The sequence below is a fragment of the Zonotrichia albicollis genome, chromosome 12 (assembly GCF_047830755.1).
Source record: "Zonotrichia albicollis isolate bZonAlb1 chromosome 12, bZonAlb1.hap1, whole genome shotgun sequence".
Lineage (NCBI taxonomy): Eukaryota > Metazoa > Chordata > Aves > Passeriformes > Passerellidae > Zonotrichia > Zonotrichia albicollis.
This window is the reverse complement of record NC_133830.1, coordinates 2275176-2292408: the sequence shown is the minus strand read 5'-3', so window position 1 is coordinate 2292408 and position 17233 is coordinate 2275176. Positions and strand designations below refer to the sequence as shown.

The 17233-nt window shown below is 42.2% G+C and overlaps 2 protein-coding genes across 5 annotated transcripts in view; both read left to right on the top strand.

Annotated features, from left to right (window-relative positions):
* The window catches only part of CHL1 (cell adhesion molecule L1 like), a 607847-nt gene that overhangs the window by 422748 nt on the left and 167866 nt on the right, over positions 1 to 17233 (top strand). The gene's annotated exons all lie outside the window — the stretch shown is intronic.
* LOC102075469 (contactin-6) overlaps positions 1 to 17233 on the top strand; it is a 132882-nt gene that overhangs the window by 63477 nt on the left and 52172 nt on the right. For all 4 annotated transcript variants that reach the window (XM_074550327.1, XM_074550326.1, XM_014269258.3 and 1 more), the window contains 2 exons: positions 6805 to 6900; positions 15009 to 15212. In XM_074550327.1, the coding sequence (XP_074406428.1) occupies positions 6805 to 6900; positions 15009 to 15212 (300 nt within the window). The remainder of the gene's footprint in view (positions 1 to 6804; positions 6901 to 15008; positions 15213 to 17233) is intronic.

Sequence of the window (17233 nt, the reverse complement as noted above, 5' to 3'; positions counted from 1 at the left end):
CAGGCACCAAATTCAGCCCCAAATGGGGCCCCTAATTCATTACAGCCAGAGCAAAAGAAAATAACTAATGATCAGCTGATAACACAGGTGCTGGAAATACTCCCAGCAAATCATAACCAGGAGCTTCCTTGGAAAAGTGCTGAGCTTTGTGCCCCATTTCCCTGTGAGGAAACTCCTGTTGTGCTGCCTCACTGCAGGAACACCTCTCCTATTGCAATATATCACAGGCTAGAGGAGACACAGAAGGGAAAAAAAAGGGGAACAGAAGTGATCTATCACAATTTGACACAGGCACATGGAAATGTGAGGAATTGTATTGATTTGTCCTCAGGAGCGTGGCTGATTTGTGAGGAGCTCTTACTCCTCATGCCTTAACATTCATTGCACATTTCAATACCAAGTAATTACAGCCATTATATTTGGGATTATGTAATGACGAAACATTTACGAGGGGAAAAAAAATTATCAAAAGTTCAAGAAAGCATGAAATCACTTTAATTCAGATGAACTGTGGTAATTATGCAAGGTGATAAATTGGAGTTTCTCTAATTGTCTGTAAAAATTTCATATATTAAAACACCCAAATTTCCTTGGTTTCCTTGGAGAAGTTCTATGCTCCTTCTTAGGATGGACTGGTTTGGAATGGATGGATTTGGGTGGACTGTCCCTGAGCAGGTTCAGGAATTTCAAACACAATTGGGAGGTTGAAATAAATGAGTTTCTGCTTGTGATTTGATTTTTGTTCCTATCCAATATATTTAGGAAGCAGTTCCCTAATCCCAGGAAAACTGACCTTTCACTCCATTGTGTAGTTAAATTTGGTATTCCAACACCTGAAAGGCAGTTTTAAATTAAAATAAAGCAAACAAAAAACCCAGATGTCGGTAATAGTGGAGAAATTAAAATAAATATATTAATGAGCAGTCAGCAACTGGAGCTTGGAGCACCCTGGTCTACTGGAAGGTGTCCCTGCCCATGGCAAGGGGTGGAACAGGATGGGCTTCAAGTGCTTCCAACCCAAAGCACTCTGGGATTTATGATTATTTCAATTTTTAGGAGCTTTAAAACATTAAGGAAAAAATAAGGTATGGCTGAACCTAATAATTAACCTATTAATTAATGGAATTCCTTCAGCAGGAAAGTTTTCTGTCCACCACTTCCATTTTGTTGCTGTCTCCAGAGACCATTGTTTCAGGCAAACACCTCCCCCAGCCTGGTTTTGCTTCTCTCACTGGCAGATTTGTACAGCAAAGTGATGGTCACCTTCATCCAACAGAGATATTCTTCTCAAGCTCTGGTTTTATTCTGTTTAAAATCTACCTGGAACACTTTCAGGCCATAATCAGAATAAAGGCAGATTGGAGCATCTTGGGGTAGTGCAAGGTGTCCCTGCCCATGGCAGGGTTGGAATGGGATGGGATTCAAGGTCCTTCCCACCCAAACCTTCTGTAATTCCATGATGACATCCTTGACCCCAGAGGATAAAGCTGGGTTACACCAGGTGAAAAATGATACTGATATTCTTCTTCAACACTGATATTCTTCTCAAGCTCTGGTTTTATTCTGTTTAACATCTACCTGGAAGACTCTCAGGCCATAAATCAGGATAAAGGCAGGTTGTGCACCCTGGGATAGTGGAAGGTGTGCCTGCTCATGGCAGGGGTGGAATGGGATGAGCTTTAAGGTTTAACCTTCTGTAATTCCATGATTGTTGTAGTGTGTTGTTAAGTTTCTTGTGTTATTCCCCCAATTTATGTATTGTTCTCCCCTATTATGTGTAAAATGGTTTCGTTCCCCCAGTTTTTCCCGCCACTGCTAGCCTGTCAGCTAAGTTGCCATAGTAACCGCTATTCATAGTTGCCGATGTGTAATTGCTCCTCCCCTGGTTTCCCTTATAAGTGAAAGTTGTTTCCTCCCTGGGCCCAGTCAATCACCCCCTTTCTCCTCCCAGGTTTCGAGAACCTTCTCCTCTCTGGAGATGGTGGTTGGCTGGGGTCCCAGGACACCTCCTTTACCTTTTGATTATTGGTCTCCATGGAGTGTCAGTTCTGTGAAGTTCATCCCCTCACCTTTCCCGATTGGTTCCGCCTGTACCCACCCCCCTCCTTTATAATCCTGTTTGCACCCCCTATGAAAAAACTTTTTCCCGGTTGGTTTCCCCGCGTTTAGATCCCGCAACACCTTCAATAAACCGATGTTTAACCCCCGGGAAATGGTCAGCTCCGTTCCTCCCCAATCCCAGCGGTGTGAGCCAGTCCGCAGCCAGCACAGCCCGAGGCCCTCAGACGCCGAAGGGCGCTGGCCAGGAATTGCAGAGGGGCGTCGGCCTTTCGCCCTCAGCTAGTCGGACTCTAAACTTCGGGCCACATATGCCCCCCTCTGCACATGATGACATCCTTGAGCCCAGAGGGTAAAGCTGGGTTACACCAGTGACAAATGCTCTGACCCATTTCTTCTCCCCACCCCTCCCCTCATTCCCAGCGAGGGGCTGACAGCCTCCTCCACCCCAAGAACTCCTGCTCCCATCAGAAAAGGCCCTTCCCTGACCCCACCCCACAAAATGCCATCTGTTTGGGGTGCTGAGAGCTCAGCCCTGCAGGAGACGAGGCCGTGCCACACGCAGCTGAGTCCCTGCATCATTCCCACTCCTCCCGGGGAAGGATCACTTGTGCATCTGAGCATTTTGCTTGGCCCCCACGACCTCATTATCACATCCAACTGATTAATCCTGCTCCACCAAAAGCAGTCTGCCAACATGCACAGATCCAGGGAAAAAAAAAAAAAAAAAAGTGGTTTTTTTGTTAAAACTCGCAGCTGAGAGAGCAATGGAGTGTGAGGGAACTTGTTGTTCTTCAAGTGAGATAAATACAGACAAAGAATGAAAGGAATTATGTAGGAACTAGGTGATAATTTATTTATAGATCTCTGCAGAAACACTGAAGTTAGCAAATATACCATCTGTTAAATAGTCATCTTATTCCTAAGTGCATATTAGCAATCTAAATGTGTGCCAAACACCTGATCTTAGCCTTCTTAGTTGATACTCTTTTTGACAAGCAACATTCTGCTTTATTAGGTTATGTCATGTTACGTTATAGAGCTGTGCTAGGGAACAGGAGCTGGAAGAACACAGTGCTTGTGCTCTCCTGGTGTAAACGAACACCCAGGGCAAGGAGAAGGGCTTTTGACAGCAGCCAGAATTTCTGAATAACAAGAACAAAGTAGAATATCTGCATTTGTATCCTCAGGTAATTTTTTTTTTCTATATATATACACTTAACGCATTTGAAAATGCAATAAATCATCGAAAATGCAACCCTGTAAGTTGGGAAATAGATGGAGAAATCTTTGTGTCAAAGACAAACATTATTTCTGAGGGTCCACCTCTTTCCTCTCTCACCCACCTGGACTGCAAAGCAAAAGTGGAATTATTTTATAGCTCATTATTGAACCCATTCAAATGAAGTGTCACAATATTCCATGGGAGATGCTGCCTGCCCGCAGGAAGAGTCCAATAAAGATGAAAACAGAAGCAACACCGACTCTACTAATGAATTCTCTTCATCTATTTTGCCTTGGTTTGCTCTTTCAGAGGTTTGGGGCTCTTTTGTTCTTCAATGATTCTTTATTACAGAAAAAAGCACTGAATAAATTCACTTTGTACAATTATCTATCAAAATCAATCAAAGCAAAAGATCATTTCTGGTTTGGCCTGTGAAATTTTGGGGAGGTGAGGGTTTCTAAAGGATGCAGAATGATGAAGATCTCGGAGTTAAGCAGTGCAGTGAATTCTTTAAAGAAAATGTCTTTTCCTAAAGGCCTTTAAAAATTGGGTTAAATAAGGACATTGCATATTTGTCCCTGTCATGGGTGAGATGAAGAGATTAAATGATGATTTATGTGCCTCCACAGCTGCTTTTTTATACCTATGATTAATAAGCATAAAGGGATGGAAATCTCCTCTCCCTCACTGGAAAATCCGAGTTGCTTTGTATATCAAAGCTACAAACAGGCCATGAAAGAGGCCAAACTCCTGCCCACGGATTTTGAACCTCAAGGTTGGGAAGTGGAGGTTGAAAAGGCACAGCCAACTTCATCCCCACATGGTTTCAACCGAAAGGGAGAGGGCTATTGGGAAAAAAAATGGGAAAAAATTGGGAGAAAAGTGGGAAAAAATTGGGAAAAATTGGGAAAATGGGATATTGGGAAAAAAATTGTTCCCTGGGAGGGTGGGCAGGCCCTGGTACAGGTGCCCAGAGAAATTCTGGCTGCCCTGCATCCCTGGCAGTGCCCAAGACCAGGTTGGACACTGGGGCTGGAGCAGCCTGGGATGGTGGAAGCTGTCTCAGGGGTAGAGCTGGATGAGCTTCAAGGTCCCTCCCAACCCAAATCATTCCATGATTCCATTGTACAATCAAAAATAGTCCTGCTCCCTGCAAAACAGCAGATCCCTCAGAGATCTCATCCTCCTGCTTTTAATTATTCCAGTCAGGGACACTCGTCACGGTTTTAATGGAGAGACACGGACAGGTGACACAGCACCTAAAATGAGAGTAAAACTGATAACATGACATATTGTGTCATTAAACTAAAAATTGCTACTAGCAGCTCATTACTTTCCAAAATCTATTCCCATTTCAGAGCGAGGTATTACACAGTTAATTCTCAATTGTCAGGAAAACCTTTTCCTGCTGCTGCACTGTGCTTCCTTTATTTTTTTTCCCTCCTTTCTGGGATGTCTCATAACAACTGAAATTTTGTTCTCAGCAAAAAAATAAAAAATAGGGCTGATTTCCCACAGTGAAAAGGTTGGGAAGAATTACTTAGAGTGCACAGATTTTCCATACTGCCCCAGAGTTTTTGGGAGGGTGTTAACTCTATTTTTAAGTAGAAATTGCAATTTGTTTTGTACTACCAGCTGAAGGAAGAAGCTATATTACCAGCTGAAGGAACTGCAACCAGTTTTGTTGTTGGTGCCTGAATCCTAAAAAAAATCTGAATTTTTGCACCTTTCTAATATTAAAAAAAAAAAAAAAAAAAAAAAAAAAAATGGAAATTTGAGGATCTTTTCCTCCCTTATCCCAGGGTACAAAGCCTCAGACCAGGCACCCCAAGCAAATCTTGACAGGAATTCCAGGGACCATTTTTCCACACAAATATTTGGTGCTGGCCTTTTTCTTCTCAGAAAACAATTGCCAGGAAAGAAAGAAAATGTGGTAAAATTTCTCGGACGGAATTTTCAAAATGAGTAAATAAACCCACAAATTCAGACACTGGACTCTAATGAAGCCAAACTCTAATTAGTCATATTATGTCCGTCTACTATTTTGTCTTTTATATAGAATTAGAGGGTGAAATACAACTAAATAATTTTTTTTTTCTATTTTTCTTGGCCTTTCTTGTGTTTTTTCCCCCTTGGACTACCCAGAATCCAAGGCAGAGCTGTAGCCAGCAGGCAATTAAAAGAACATCAGAGTTTAAAACCCTTTCACCGTGTATTGACAGGGCCCATCCATTGTGCTATGACAGCACGAGGAGGTGCTACAGGTGCTTAATTCAATCCAGCCCCCTCTGAGCAGACAATGTCTTCATAGGAGACCAATATCCAGGAGATGAAGAGGAGGAAAAGAAAAATTAACTGTGTAAAGTTCAGCTAAGGGGGAGAAAATTGATATATTGACATAAATAGCTGAGGCTGTACAGGTAGTAATCGTTATTGCTCTGACCAACGAGGGCTGTTTCTCTCTATTGAACTCTGGCTCAGGTTGGTGTTCAGCTGATGAAAAATGGAACAATTGTTTGAAACAAGAATCTGCAGCAAGGTAAATAAAATGAGCTTAGGGCAGGCAGTTTACAGCTCTGTGGTATAAAGAGGTTTAAGGGGAAGCTGATATTTATTGTATTGAAGCATATTTTGAATGAGTTTCGAGCAATCATTTCCCGAATGGCTCTAAGAAAATGGGAAGGGTTCTCATTAGGATGAGAACTGGATCAAAAAGTAAATAATCTTTTCTTTTAAAAGCACAGCTATTTTGTCATGTTTTGTAATTGAATTAACAGGAACCAAGCTGGTAATTCTTCAACATCTCAGTGAAACATGAGGAAGCAGCAGATTGAAAAATAGACATTAAGAGCCATAAAAATCACCTGTGGGAGATGGGCATGGACAGGAGATTTCCCACTGGAAGTCCTCTCTTCTCCCCTCTAAAACCAGTGCTAAAGCTCAAGGCAATCAAAACATATCCAAACACTGCAGCCAGTTTGGGCCAGCCCAGAATCTTAAAGAAAACAACATATTTTTATCATCATTTAAACCTACACTCTGTGGGAGTCCTGCTGATCTTTAATTATCACTTGTATATATAGAACACAGCTGTTCTCTATTTCTATGGAAAAGGAAACACAACAAAATACATTTTTTTTCCAACTCATGTAGATCCAGCCTGGCAAGTTCCAAAAAAATGATGCTGGAAAAGCAGTGGAATAATAGACTGGCTTTGCAAATAGAAATTGTAAACACAAATTCCCAAAGTTGCAGTAGAAATGCTGCAGGAATAAATATTTTGTGAATGCCAAAGGACTCAGTAATGGTTGGACCGCAGGAGCTGGGAGGTCTTTTCCAACCTCAATGATCCTGTAATTCCACGATATCAGGTTGGACAAGCTATTCTTGCATACAGTTTCTCCAGGAAATTAAATTCTGCTGTCCAATATGTGGCTGGTTTTGAGTTAATAAATTGGGATGCAGTTGGGAATAGCTCTGATGGACAATAACCAGGCCCTGTTTTCTCCTTCTCCCTCAAGACCTGGAAAACTTCGAGACCAGGCCGAGAAGCCCGGTGTCAGTGAGAGAGGGACAAGGAGTGGTCCTGCTCTGTGGAACTCCCCCCCACCATGGAGGTATATTTGCTCCTGCATCAATTACCTGGGTTTACAACAAATTTGGATTTTGTTTCTTCAAATGATGCTGGGTTAATGCTTTTTCAGGGCCCTTTTTTATTATTTTATTATTATTTCTATTATTATTTTGTGTTATTTTAATTTTAATTTTATGATTTTATTGTTATTCATTATTTCCTATTATTTCCTTATTTCCTATTATTATACTATTATTTCATTATTATTCTATTCTATTTTTTAATTAATTAATTTATATTTATTCTTTTGTATTATTTTATTATTTATTATTATTTTAGGTTTATTACTTTTATTGTATTTATATTTATTATTTCCTATTATTTTATATTATTTTATTTATATTATTTTAGTTTTATTATTTCATTATTATTATTATTTATTATTATTATTTTATTTGTATTTTATTTTTATTTTATTTTTATTATTTAATTATTTTCATTATATTATTATTATATCAGGGAGTAGTGATGTGTTAAGGAGCTGGAACAGAGGCTAAATGGAGTTAAGAGGAATAAAGTGGATATTTATTGCAGTGCCTTCAAAGGCCACACCCTGGCATTACCTGGGCCACAGCTGTGGCTCTGCCTGGATGGCTCCAAGATGGAAGCAAAATGGGGTTGGTCACAAGATCTCACATTTTTATAAGTTTTACTCCATTTGCCAACTGTCCAATTAATAGCTTCAAATGATGAAGTTTCATCCTCCTCGCTTGCTTGCCCTCCTCTTTTCCTGTTGTTTGTGCTTTGGGCCTGAAGTTTGAAGATTGTCCTTGAGTCTCCAGCTAGAACAGGATTGTTTTGTCCTCACCACCCTGTGGAAAGATCCCAGTAACACTTAATATAAAGCTAAAAGCTGCACACCAAAACAGAACAGAAAAACCTAAAACTCAAGGTATAAATGTGACCTGTCATTCCTTGGGCACAGCAAGGACAGCATGAAGACTCTCTGCTGACATTTCTGGTTATCCCAGGGCCTTGGGTCTCATGGAATGGCAGAAAATCAGCCCTCAGCATTTCCTCCTGCACCAAAACCACACCAGGCCTGCATGGAAAGGCTCCTTTCCCCTTCAGTGCTTGCTGCTCAGTGCCCTCCTTTGAATCCTGCATCGGACACATTGCATTTGTCTTGAAGGTTTGGGTTCTGCTCTTGAATCCCTGATTTTATCCCTGCCTGATAATCAGAGAATAATTTAGATTGGAAGGGGCTTCTGGAGAGGTGAGATGCCTGGTTAAAGGAGGGCCTAGGTCAGGTTTCAGTGCTTCAGATGGGGAATGAAAAGCAGTTTTCTGATTAATTATTTGGGGGTGCTCACCATAAGCCCATGGAGATCTTCCTTTCTGGGTGGGGTAAATCCAGGTGAAAACTTTACTCAAATAAAGCAAATATTTATTAATAGAGGGGAAATATCAATGCCAAAGTTACCAAATTGTCCTGTTCTGCCCTTAAAGAATGAGCAGCTTGTGGATGACTCCCCTCCTGCTTTTGGCAGCAGCGACCACACACCCAAAGGAGCTGCAGTTTCCCATGTCCCGCTCCCAGCAATGCTCAATCCTTCTCAAAGCAGCAGTTATGAGCCAAACTCCCAGGAGAAGGTGAATAGTGATGTGGAAAGAGGAGGCAGTATTTCAGAGAGGGAGAAAAGCCCATCAATCACCAGCAGCCCCTCCAGTCCTAGGGAGAGGCAGTGTCAGCTCACTGGGTGTTTACAGCCATATGAAAGGAGGATATAATCAAGGAGATGAAGTGAAACAAGGTCCTTAAGGGCACGAGAGGCTTCAAAGAGTTCCTCAAATGCATCAGTGGGACAGGCAGAAAGACAACACATCCATCCTGCAGCCACTGAACTATCCATTTCCCTCTTGCTGCAGGGTAAAATTATGATTTGACAAATAGGAAGGAGGGGAGGAAAACATTCCGAACAAATAAATAGTTACCAGGTGAGCTCCCCCCAGATTAATTGAAGTGACAAAATGGTGTCCACCAGCAAAGCCTTTCCCAGAGTGTTCCTGCAGCTGGGAGCTGCTGACCAGCCTGGAAAATCCATTCCCTGCAATAACAAGTCCCCAGAGAGCAGAGCCCGAGTCCTTTTGTCATCCCTAAACACTCTGCTCAGGATCCAGAATTATATACCATGGGGATGGAGTACGTGGTGCGAGCCATGACAAGTCAGAGACTATTTCAAGATGCTTGGGAAGTCATTTTTGCTGGAAAGGATTGTATATTTAGGTTTTTTTAATTGCAACCCTTCCCTCCACCTCTCAATACCTACAGAAGGAAGGATTACAAACTGTGCTCCCAGCTCACATTACAAGAGCTGTGTGCAGCACTTTAAATGTGTCAGGAATTAGAGAGATGTCAAGGAATTTGGAAGATAAGCCCCAGCAGCAGGGAAAGAGTTGCCTTTCCTGTGATGTAATGACTTGAAGGAAGACAGGAACCCTCTGTACAGCAGTTGTTTGAAGCAGCTGCTATTAATATAGGAAATGTGAAATAGGAAGCACTGGGTAAAACCTCCTGCCAACCTCTGAAAGCCAGGATAACAATAGAAGAAGAGGAATAGAAATAATAGAATGGAAAACAAGGAGGGTTCATTAATTCAATTCCTCCCCTATAACATCAAGAAGATGGAATGAGAGCTGCAGAAGTGTTTCTACCACCCATGGTCTCCGGGGAAGTGTCTCACTTCTCTTTCTCACATTGCCAAGTTTGTCTGGTCCTGCACCACAGCACTGGAGTCAAACCTCCTGCTCACAGGAAAACTCTGCAGAGCTCATCAGGACACCCAGCTGCTTATCAGACACCTAAAGTGTTGGTCCATGGTCAAAAATATTTAAAATATTTAAAGCTCAATTGGAATTAAACCTCATTTTCCAATAGAGGTGACAGGAAAAGATGTGCTGCTTCTTTTTTGTGTGCTGGTTTCTTAGCTGAGAGCACTGCTAACCTATTTTTGTACAAGAAAAATGAGTGATTCATTTAAATAGAGGACAAAAATATATTAGTCAGCTAGAAGCCAAAAACAAACAAACCTCACCAAGCAAACAAACAAATGTACAAAAAGGCTTCTCCAGCAGCTTTCACATCAGCTTTAAAGCATCTCAGAGAACAAAAACAGAATTCCATATTGCTGTGAACTAATATTAGGACTTTCACGACTGATCAAACACAAGCATGAAATAAAAAAATACCCAACCAAGTTTATACCTTAGATCAATTAGGACATTAAAAATTTCAGTTAACAAACAAACAAAAAAAAAATCACAGCCTGTAATTAGTTTTTAAAGCAAGAGCAGGGCTGCCCCAGGTTACCTGACCCAGCCCAACCCCTTTATTCTTTATTCCCTCAGCCTGCCCCTCCTCACTAATTTATGTCTCTGGTTATTTATGAGGCTCATTTCCACACCTTGCACAGTTCAGCTCTGCCATCCCTCTGCTTGTTAGTGAGGCTCAGCAGGGCAGGGGGGACCAGGTGAGCTGGATTTCTCCCTCAACCTCATCCCAGCTCTGCCTTAAGTTCTTTTGGTCAGCCCTTTCCCCCTGTGCAATCAACATATAGCAATATTTTACTATATTGTAATATAGCAATATTTTACTCTATTGTAATATAGCAATATTTTACTCTATTGTAATATAGTAATATTTTACTGGTGAAAAAAAAAAATTGGTTTCTAGAGATCTCTGAGATAGGAAAAGGCATGGAGGGAGGAAGCTGGAAGAAGCTTTAATTTCTGTAGCTAAACACGAGCTTGACCTGCCTGTGCTTCAGAAGCTGCTGCCTAAATGGTAATACTTGACACAAGGCTATGGGGTGGACTGTTGTTCATTTATTTCCTCAGAAGTGAAGCGTGATCTAAAGGCTGTTTCCTCCGAGCTGGCTCCCTGCAGAGCTTTAAGGAAGTTGCTAATCTTGTTAGGAGCAGCAGGATCACTCTGCATTTGCATTTATTGGTGTGCAAGAGCTGCCAGGGCTGGGAGGGGGACGGAGGCTCTGGGCTTTCCTGAGTGCTGACATTGCTGTAGGGAGGATAAATAAACCCCAGAACACTCCTAAGGATGCTGGAGCCCCCTGTGGACCTGCTTGGGAGGGTAAAAATTCCTGATTCTCAGCCTGCAGGAGGCTGGGGAAGGAGGTGAAACGTGAAACTGGGTGTGTGCAGAGGATGGGAGGAGATGAGCTGAGAAAGGGCCTTTGATTTCTGCATTTCCTGTTAAATGCTGCCCTTGATAAAGTGCAGCATCTGAAAGGGAGGGTTTGAAGTGTCTCTCCCTCTACAGAACCCAGTCATGGGCTGGGAGTGCCTTTTTCTCTGCTCCTGTGAATCTTTAATCCCCCTCCCTGAGCCCAGCCTGAGCAGCAGCACTGGTTTGGGTTTGCTCGGGCTGAGGGAAGCACTGGAATGTTCAATCCCCCCAGATCTGTCTGTCAGGAATGATTATCAGCTCATTCCCAGCCGAGCTCTGCAGGAAAACTCTCAGGGCTGGCAGAGGTGGGAGATGCTCTCCAGCCTGGCCAAGCTCAGGAATTGCCCACCTGGAGGAGAAGGTGGATTAACCAGATTTTGTGGTCTCTGGGGTGAGAAGAGACACTGACACCACAAATTAAAAAAAAAGAGACCCAAATAAACACACCCTAACATTGCAGCACTATAAAATCACTCCTGCTCTGCCATAAAAGTGAGAGCAAAGCACCATTTCTCCATTTTTTGGCTCGCTCAGTGGATCTGCTCATCTAGTTTACTCCAAGTGGCCCAAAATGAAAGATTTTATAACACAGTTCTGGATTTTTTACTGTATTACCTGTTGCTGTAGTAACTTTCCAAGAAAAGATCCTGAGTAAGGGAGTAGGTTGTTGGTATAATGCCTTTAAAGCATGAAAAAAAAAGAGTTCGATCTCCAAAGTTTGGCTCCTTCCTCTTGAGATTTCATCCAACTCCCACTGAAGTCAATTAAAATTAGGGTTTCTACAGAGTTTAGTGGAGCTGAATTAGGCTCTAGGCAAGCATGGCCTGCAGATGGGTGAGGATGAACCTGCAGCTAGGAGAGGGGGAGTGTTTCTGTCCCTCATACTGGGGGAAAAAGGATTTAAATATGACTAAGAGGGGCCTGTGCTTGTTCCCACTAATGGAAAAATTCATCAATAGTCCCTGAAGCAATGGTGGGGAGCAGGCAGGGAGAATCTTCAGAAAATGAAGTCAGCTGGAGCCCCCTGAGAACAGAAATCAGGACAGAAAAGGTCTGGTTCTCTTTTATCGATTAATTAATTCACAGATTGACCTCCTGAAGAATGTCTGTGTTGCACAAAGTTGGCATTAATAGAGTTTTATTTTATTCCCTCTTGCACAGAGAATTCAGCTGCATCACCTGCTCCCATGGCTGGTTTTGGTTCCATGCCATAAAATATTTTAAAGGTCCTTCCTGAGAATCCTTTTGGAGTCTTGGCAGGTACAGGGATGCCCTTAGAGGGGGTCAGGGCTTTCTTCACTCTGTAATTGCCACCACCAGAATTTGGCAGAGAAATTCCAAACTGCTTTTCCCTATTACTCATTCTTAAAATTATTCCCAGATTCTCTTGTTTAAGCTATCCTGGCATGGGAATCTGGGCATCCAAAGGTCAGGTCCAGGCACTCAGAGTGGTTTTATTTTCCAGAGGTGCTTTAGTGCAGGTCTGAGTAAGGAGGAAGGCAAGAATTCCATTTGGCAGGAAAACACATTGGGGTACCAGCCCTCAGTGCTTTGGGAAATCTGGGGAGAAGGCAGATCCAAGGGATTTCTTCCACAGAAATGTGGACAACATTTAATTTAACACAGCTTAAAGTATTTACCTGCAAATCTTCAGCGTTTTCTGTACAGTCCCCGTCTTGCAGCTTAGAGACCTTCAAAAAAAAAATGAGCTGAAATCAGAATTTTGCACACTTTGGTCTGCTTGCCCAGACAGCCTGCAGTCAGCAAAAACCTGTTCCTGAGACAGGGAAACAGTCTGTGTGTCTCTGCAAGACTGCTGCATCCCTTATTTCTGGTCCTGCAGGAAAACCCTCCCACCTCCAGATTTCCTTCAATAAATAGATGCTTTAAGGCACCTCAAAGTCCAAGGGCAGGTAAATATGCAAAAGTGGGGCTTTGATCCTGTGGGTGAGCACGTGGACCTGCACACGCTGAGGATGAATTGCTGCATCTCCCAGGTTTACTGCAGAGCACGGCCAAGTTTCCCATTATCTGCAGGAAAAGGGAGCCCGTTGCAGGATTTAGCCAAGTATAGAAAGTGTCATTGATTGCTCCCTGGAGATGCATCATTTCTAATGAGAGTCCTAAAATGCTGGAAGCTGATAACATAAAACTCCACAAAACTACTGGAGTTTGCAGACTGATTACCATACTGCTCCCAAGCTGGAGCTGAGGGGGGGAAAGCAACGTAAATAATCTTTTTGGAATGGGGTTGTTGATGGGGGAAATGTGTAAAAATGAAGCTGTTGGCAGAACACTGTTAGCTTATGAATTATGCATTTAATTAAGAGGAGCTAAACTGGTAGATTTGGAAAGTTGTGATTTACTGTGGCTTGTAAAAGGCAGGGTTTGAGCCCTGCTCCTGCTGTTGGGTGCAGAGCAGCTGCACAGAGGGGCTGGCAGGACACCCTGGGCCACCCCACACTGGGGGACCAGCTCTGAACCTGATCCTCATTGCCCAAAAATCTCTCCCAAAACAGGGAATGGTAAACTCACAAGAATGCCGGCTTTTCCAGGATGGGCTAGCCAAATAAATCAGTTTCAAGTTTCCTGGTCTTATAGATGTACATTATAAAGATTTGCATTGTGGAGCACCATGTGGGAAAAGGGGGCAGAAAAGAGCAGGAAGTGAGAATGGGGCAAGAAGTATGGAAGATAAGGGGATGTTCTTACAAATGGGCCATAGGATCAAATTTTAATTTGTCTCCAAAATACTTTTGTGCAGCTCAGCTCATCCCTCCATGAAAATCCAGTGCTCAAGCTCCATGTAACCAGTTCAATTTTTCCATACTGAGAGTGAAGAAAGGAGCTGTAGCACCAAGCAGTAATTTGCCCTCTGGATTTTCTGAGGGAAAGCGCCATAAACAGAAATTATTCACTAAAGCAGATTTCCCACACCATCGCAGCACCGCCATTCCTGCTCAGGAGCAGGCTAGGCAGGGAAATGAGAAGTAGCAGGGGACAGAAACTGCTGTGACCTCCTGAAGTGGCTTGAAATGAGCTGAAAACTCGAGCAATGCTTACCTGGCTATTGTAAAATTCAGGGTCACCAGCAAAGGAAGGAATGATGAGAAGGACTGCATCTTATCAGAAGGCTAATTTATTATACTATATTATTATTATTTATATACTATATATTATACTATTATATTATTATACTATATATAATATAGTATAAGAGATATTATACTATATATTATATAGTATAATATATAATAGTATAATATATAGTATATACATATATATATTTATATACTATATATTATGCATTTATAATTTTATTATTAAATAATTATTCATTATATATTTTATTATTAAATTCTTCCTTATTATATATTTAAATAATATATATTATTTATTATATAAATAATAATAATAGTAGTAGTAGTACTATTTATTATACTATATTATATTAAAGAATACTATACTAAAGAATACAGAAAGGATACTTAGTGAATGCTAGAAAGAGAATAAATATAGAATATTTAAAATATATAAATAAAGATAATTATGAAAAGTCCTGACTCTTTCCAGAGTCCCAGCACAGCTTGGCGCTGATTGGCCAATGAGTGAAAAAAACTCACAGCAGAATCCAGTGGAACAATCACCTGTGGGTAAACAATCTCCAAACACATTCCAAAGCAGCACAACACAGGAGAAGCAAATGAGATAAGAATTGTTTTCCTTTTCTCTGAGGCCTCTCTTGCTGCCTTTCAGCTTCCCAGGAGAAAAACCCTGGGTGAAGGGATCACGTTCAGAGAATGTGGATGCCACACCTGGCTAATTTGTGCCTCCCCAGTGGTTTTCCCTCACTCTCCCCATCAGCTGTGCTGGGAAGGGATGTGTGATGCATGTCTGGTGTTTTCCAGCCTTGTCCTACACGTGGATCTTCAACAACACCACCCTGGATCTTGGGGCAGACAGCCGGCGCTTCGTTTCCCAGGCCACAGGAAACCTGTACCTGGCCAAGGTGGAGCCCTGGGACGTTGGCAATTACACCTGTGCCGTGAGCAGTGCCGAGGCTCAGCGCCACGTGTGGGGCGCCCCCACTGCCCTCAGCCTCAGGGGTGATGGTGAGTGCACAGCGGGGCTGGGCGGCCTCAAAACCCAACAGATCCTGCGCCAGATGGGGGGAGTTCATCCCCATGGAGAGAAAACTGCCCCAGTGAAGGTTCTGCAGCAGGACATGGCTCCATGGTGATGATGGCTTTTTGGGATTACCTGAAACAGAGGCCAGACTGAATTAAGGCAATAAAAAGCTGTTCTATTCATTGAAACTGTTCTATTTATTGAAGGGCTTCAGGTACGTTTAGGGCAGACAAAGGTCCCCAGGGCTACACCCAAAAATGGATGATAGATCATTGGTTTTCACACTTTTATAAGTTTGGCCCATTTGCATATTGGGGATAATCTGCCAATTCCAGCTTCAGGTAATGAAGTCATTGACCTCAAGTTTTCTACCCCAACTCACTTTTGTTCCCATCTCTGGGCCCTGAGGCAGTGAGGTGTCCTTGATTGCCAGGCCTGGAGAGGAATTGTTGTGTCTGCCCCAAATGGGAAAGCAGCAGCTCACACTGAGTGTGGAGTTTAGAGTTACACACTAAAGAATTACAGAATTACAACTAGATGGAAAATAGAAAAGCTGAAATCCTGAGGCATCAGTGACATTTGAGCTATCAGGGATGAGATGAACACACAAAGAAAGTTCTCACTGCCCCTGAACAACAAGAGAATGTCACGTGGCACGTTAATATTTCCCACCTCATGCCCATGCTGAGGTTTAAATCCAACAAATCTTTCTAAATTTGTCATCTAAGTATAGCTCAAATATCAAATCCAGACAGCTGCCTCGAGTTGCCGAGGTGAGAAACTCCCCTGCACACGTACCAACGCCTTCCTGGCAACATTTGTAATTAAATGTTCGTGGGGAGAAATACAGACCTGGAAATCTGTACACAAAGTTTGTTTTGGGAGTTTGCCCACCTAAGTTTCAATATACTCGTGCTGTTTGCAAAGCAGTGGCAACAATCAGTGACAAAAGTCTGTGCAGATTTGGATTTGGAGGATAAACAAAACTCAGCTGTGCATTATGGAATAATAAATAAATAAATAAAACATGGAATAATGCTGTCACTGCGAGGCTCTGCTGTTCAGTAACATCAGCAGATCACACAAAGCAAAGCTGCACTTCCTCAGCTCCAAAGTTAATAATTTGGCACAAACTCTGATTGCAGATGCTTAAGATCTTTTCTGATTCTTTTTTCCTTTTCATCACTATTCCTTTTCTCAGATTCCTTCTATCAGCCCCTTTCTCCTCTCCCATTCTCTCTGCTGGCCTCTGGATTGGCTCCAATGCTGGCAGCCTCTGAGGCAGCAGTGGAAGTTGAATGTACAATATTATGCAGATGCCTGTTAAATATAAAACAAGAATTGGTTCATTTCCTGTGTGGGATCTGGGCAAAGACACTGCAGGAAAATACCTGATTTATGTTCATCCCTGCAGCTGGAAGGAGTTTCACTGTGAGACACATAAAAGATACTGCAGAAGTTCAGCTAAAAGTTTAGTTTCCTAAATCCATCCCAAACCTGCTGCAAAATTAAATGCCCTAAATTAATACTGGATTATCTGTGATTTATCAGATGTTCAGCCAGATTTTCAAATATGATAATTCCATCTAATTACATCAGCCTTCCTGAAGTCTGCAACTTACATTTGGATAGTTTAAAGACATTTTAAGAGTTTTGCAAGCAGTTTGAACGTGGGATTTTCTAATTTTTTTGCAGATAGAGTCAATGCAGTGTCCTAAGATTGACTAGTGGCAAAACTGTTGCTTGATAAGAGGTGTGAACCCAAAATTATCCCAAAAACCTTGATGCTCAGCAGACTTGGAATGTAAAACTTGCATAAAGTCACACTCTTCAACTCCTAAATGCAGGGAAGAGATTTCTCTCCTCAATGGAGAGATTTCACAGAGTTTTCAGCAGAGGGCTGAACCCCACCCAGGAGGTTAAACCTGCTCCATCACGGGTGGAACATGAGGCTCTGAAGAGATTCATGGCACCCTCCCTCTCACCCTGCAGCTGTGTTGCACGA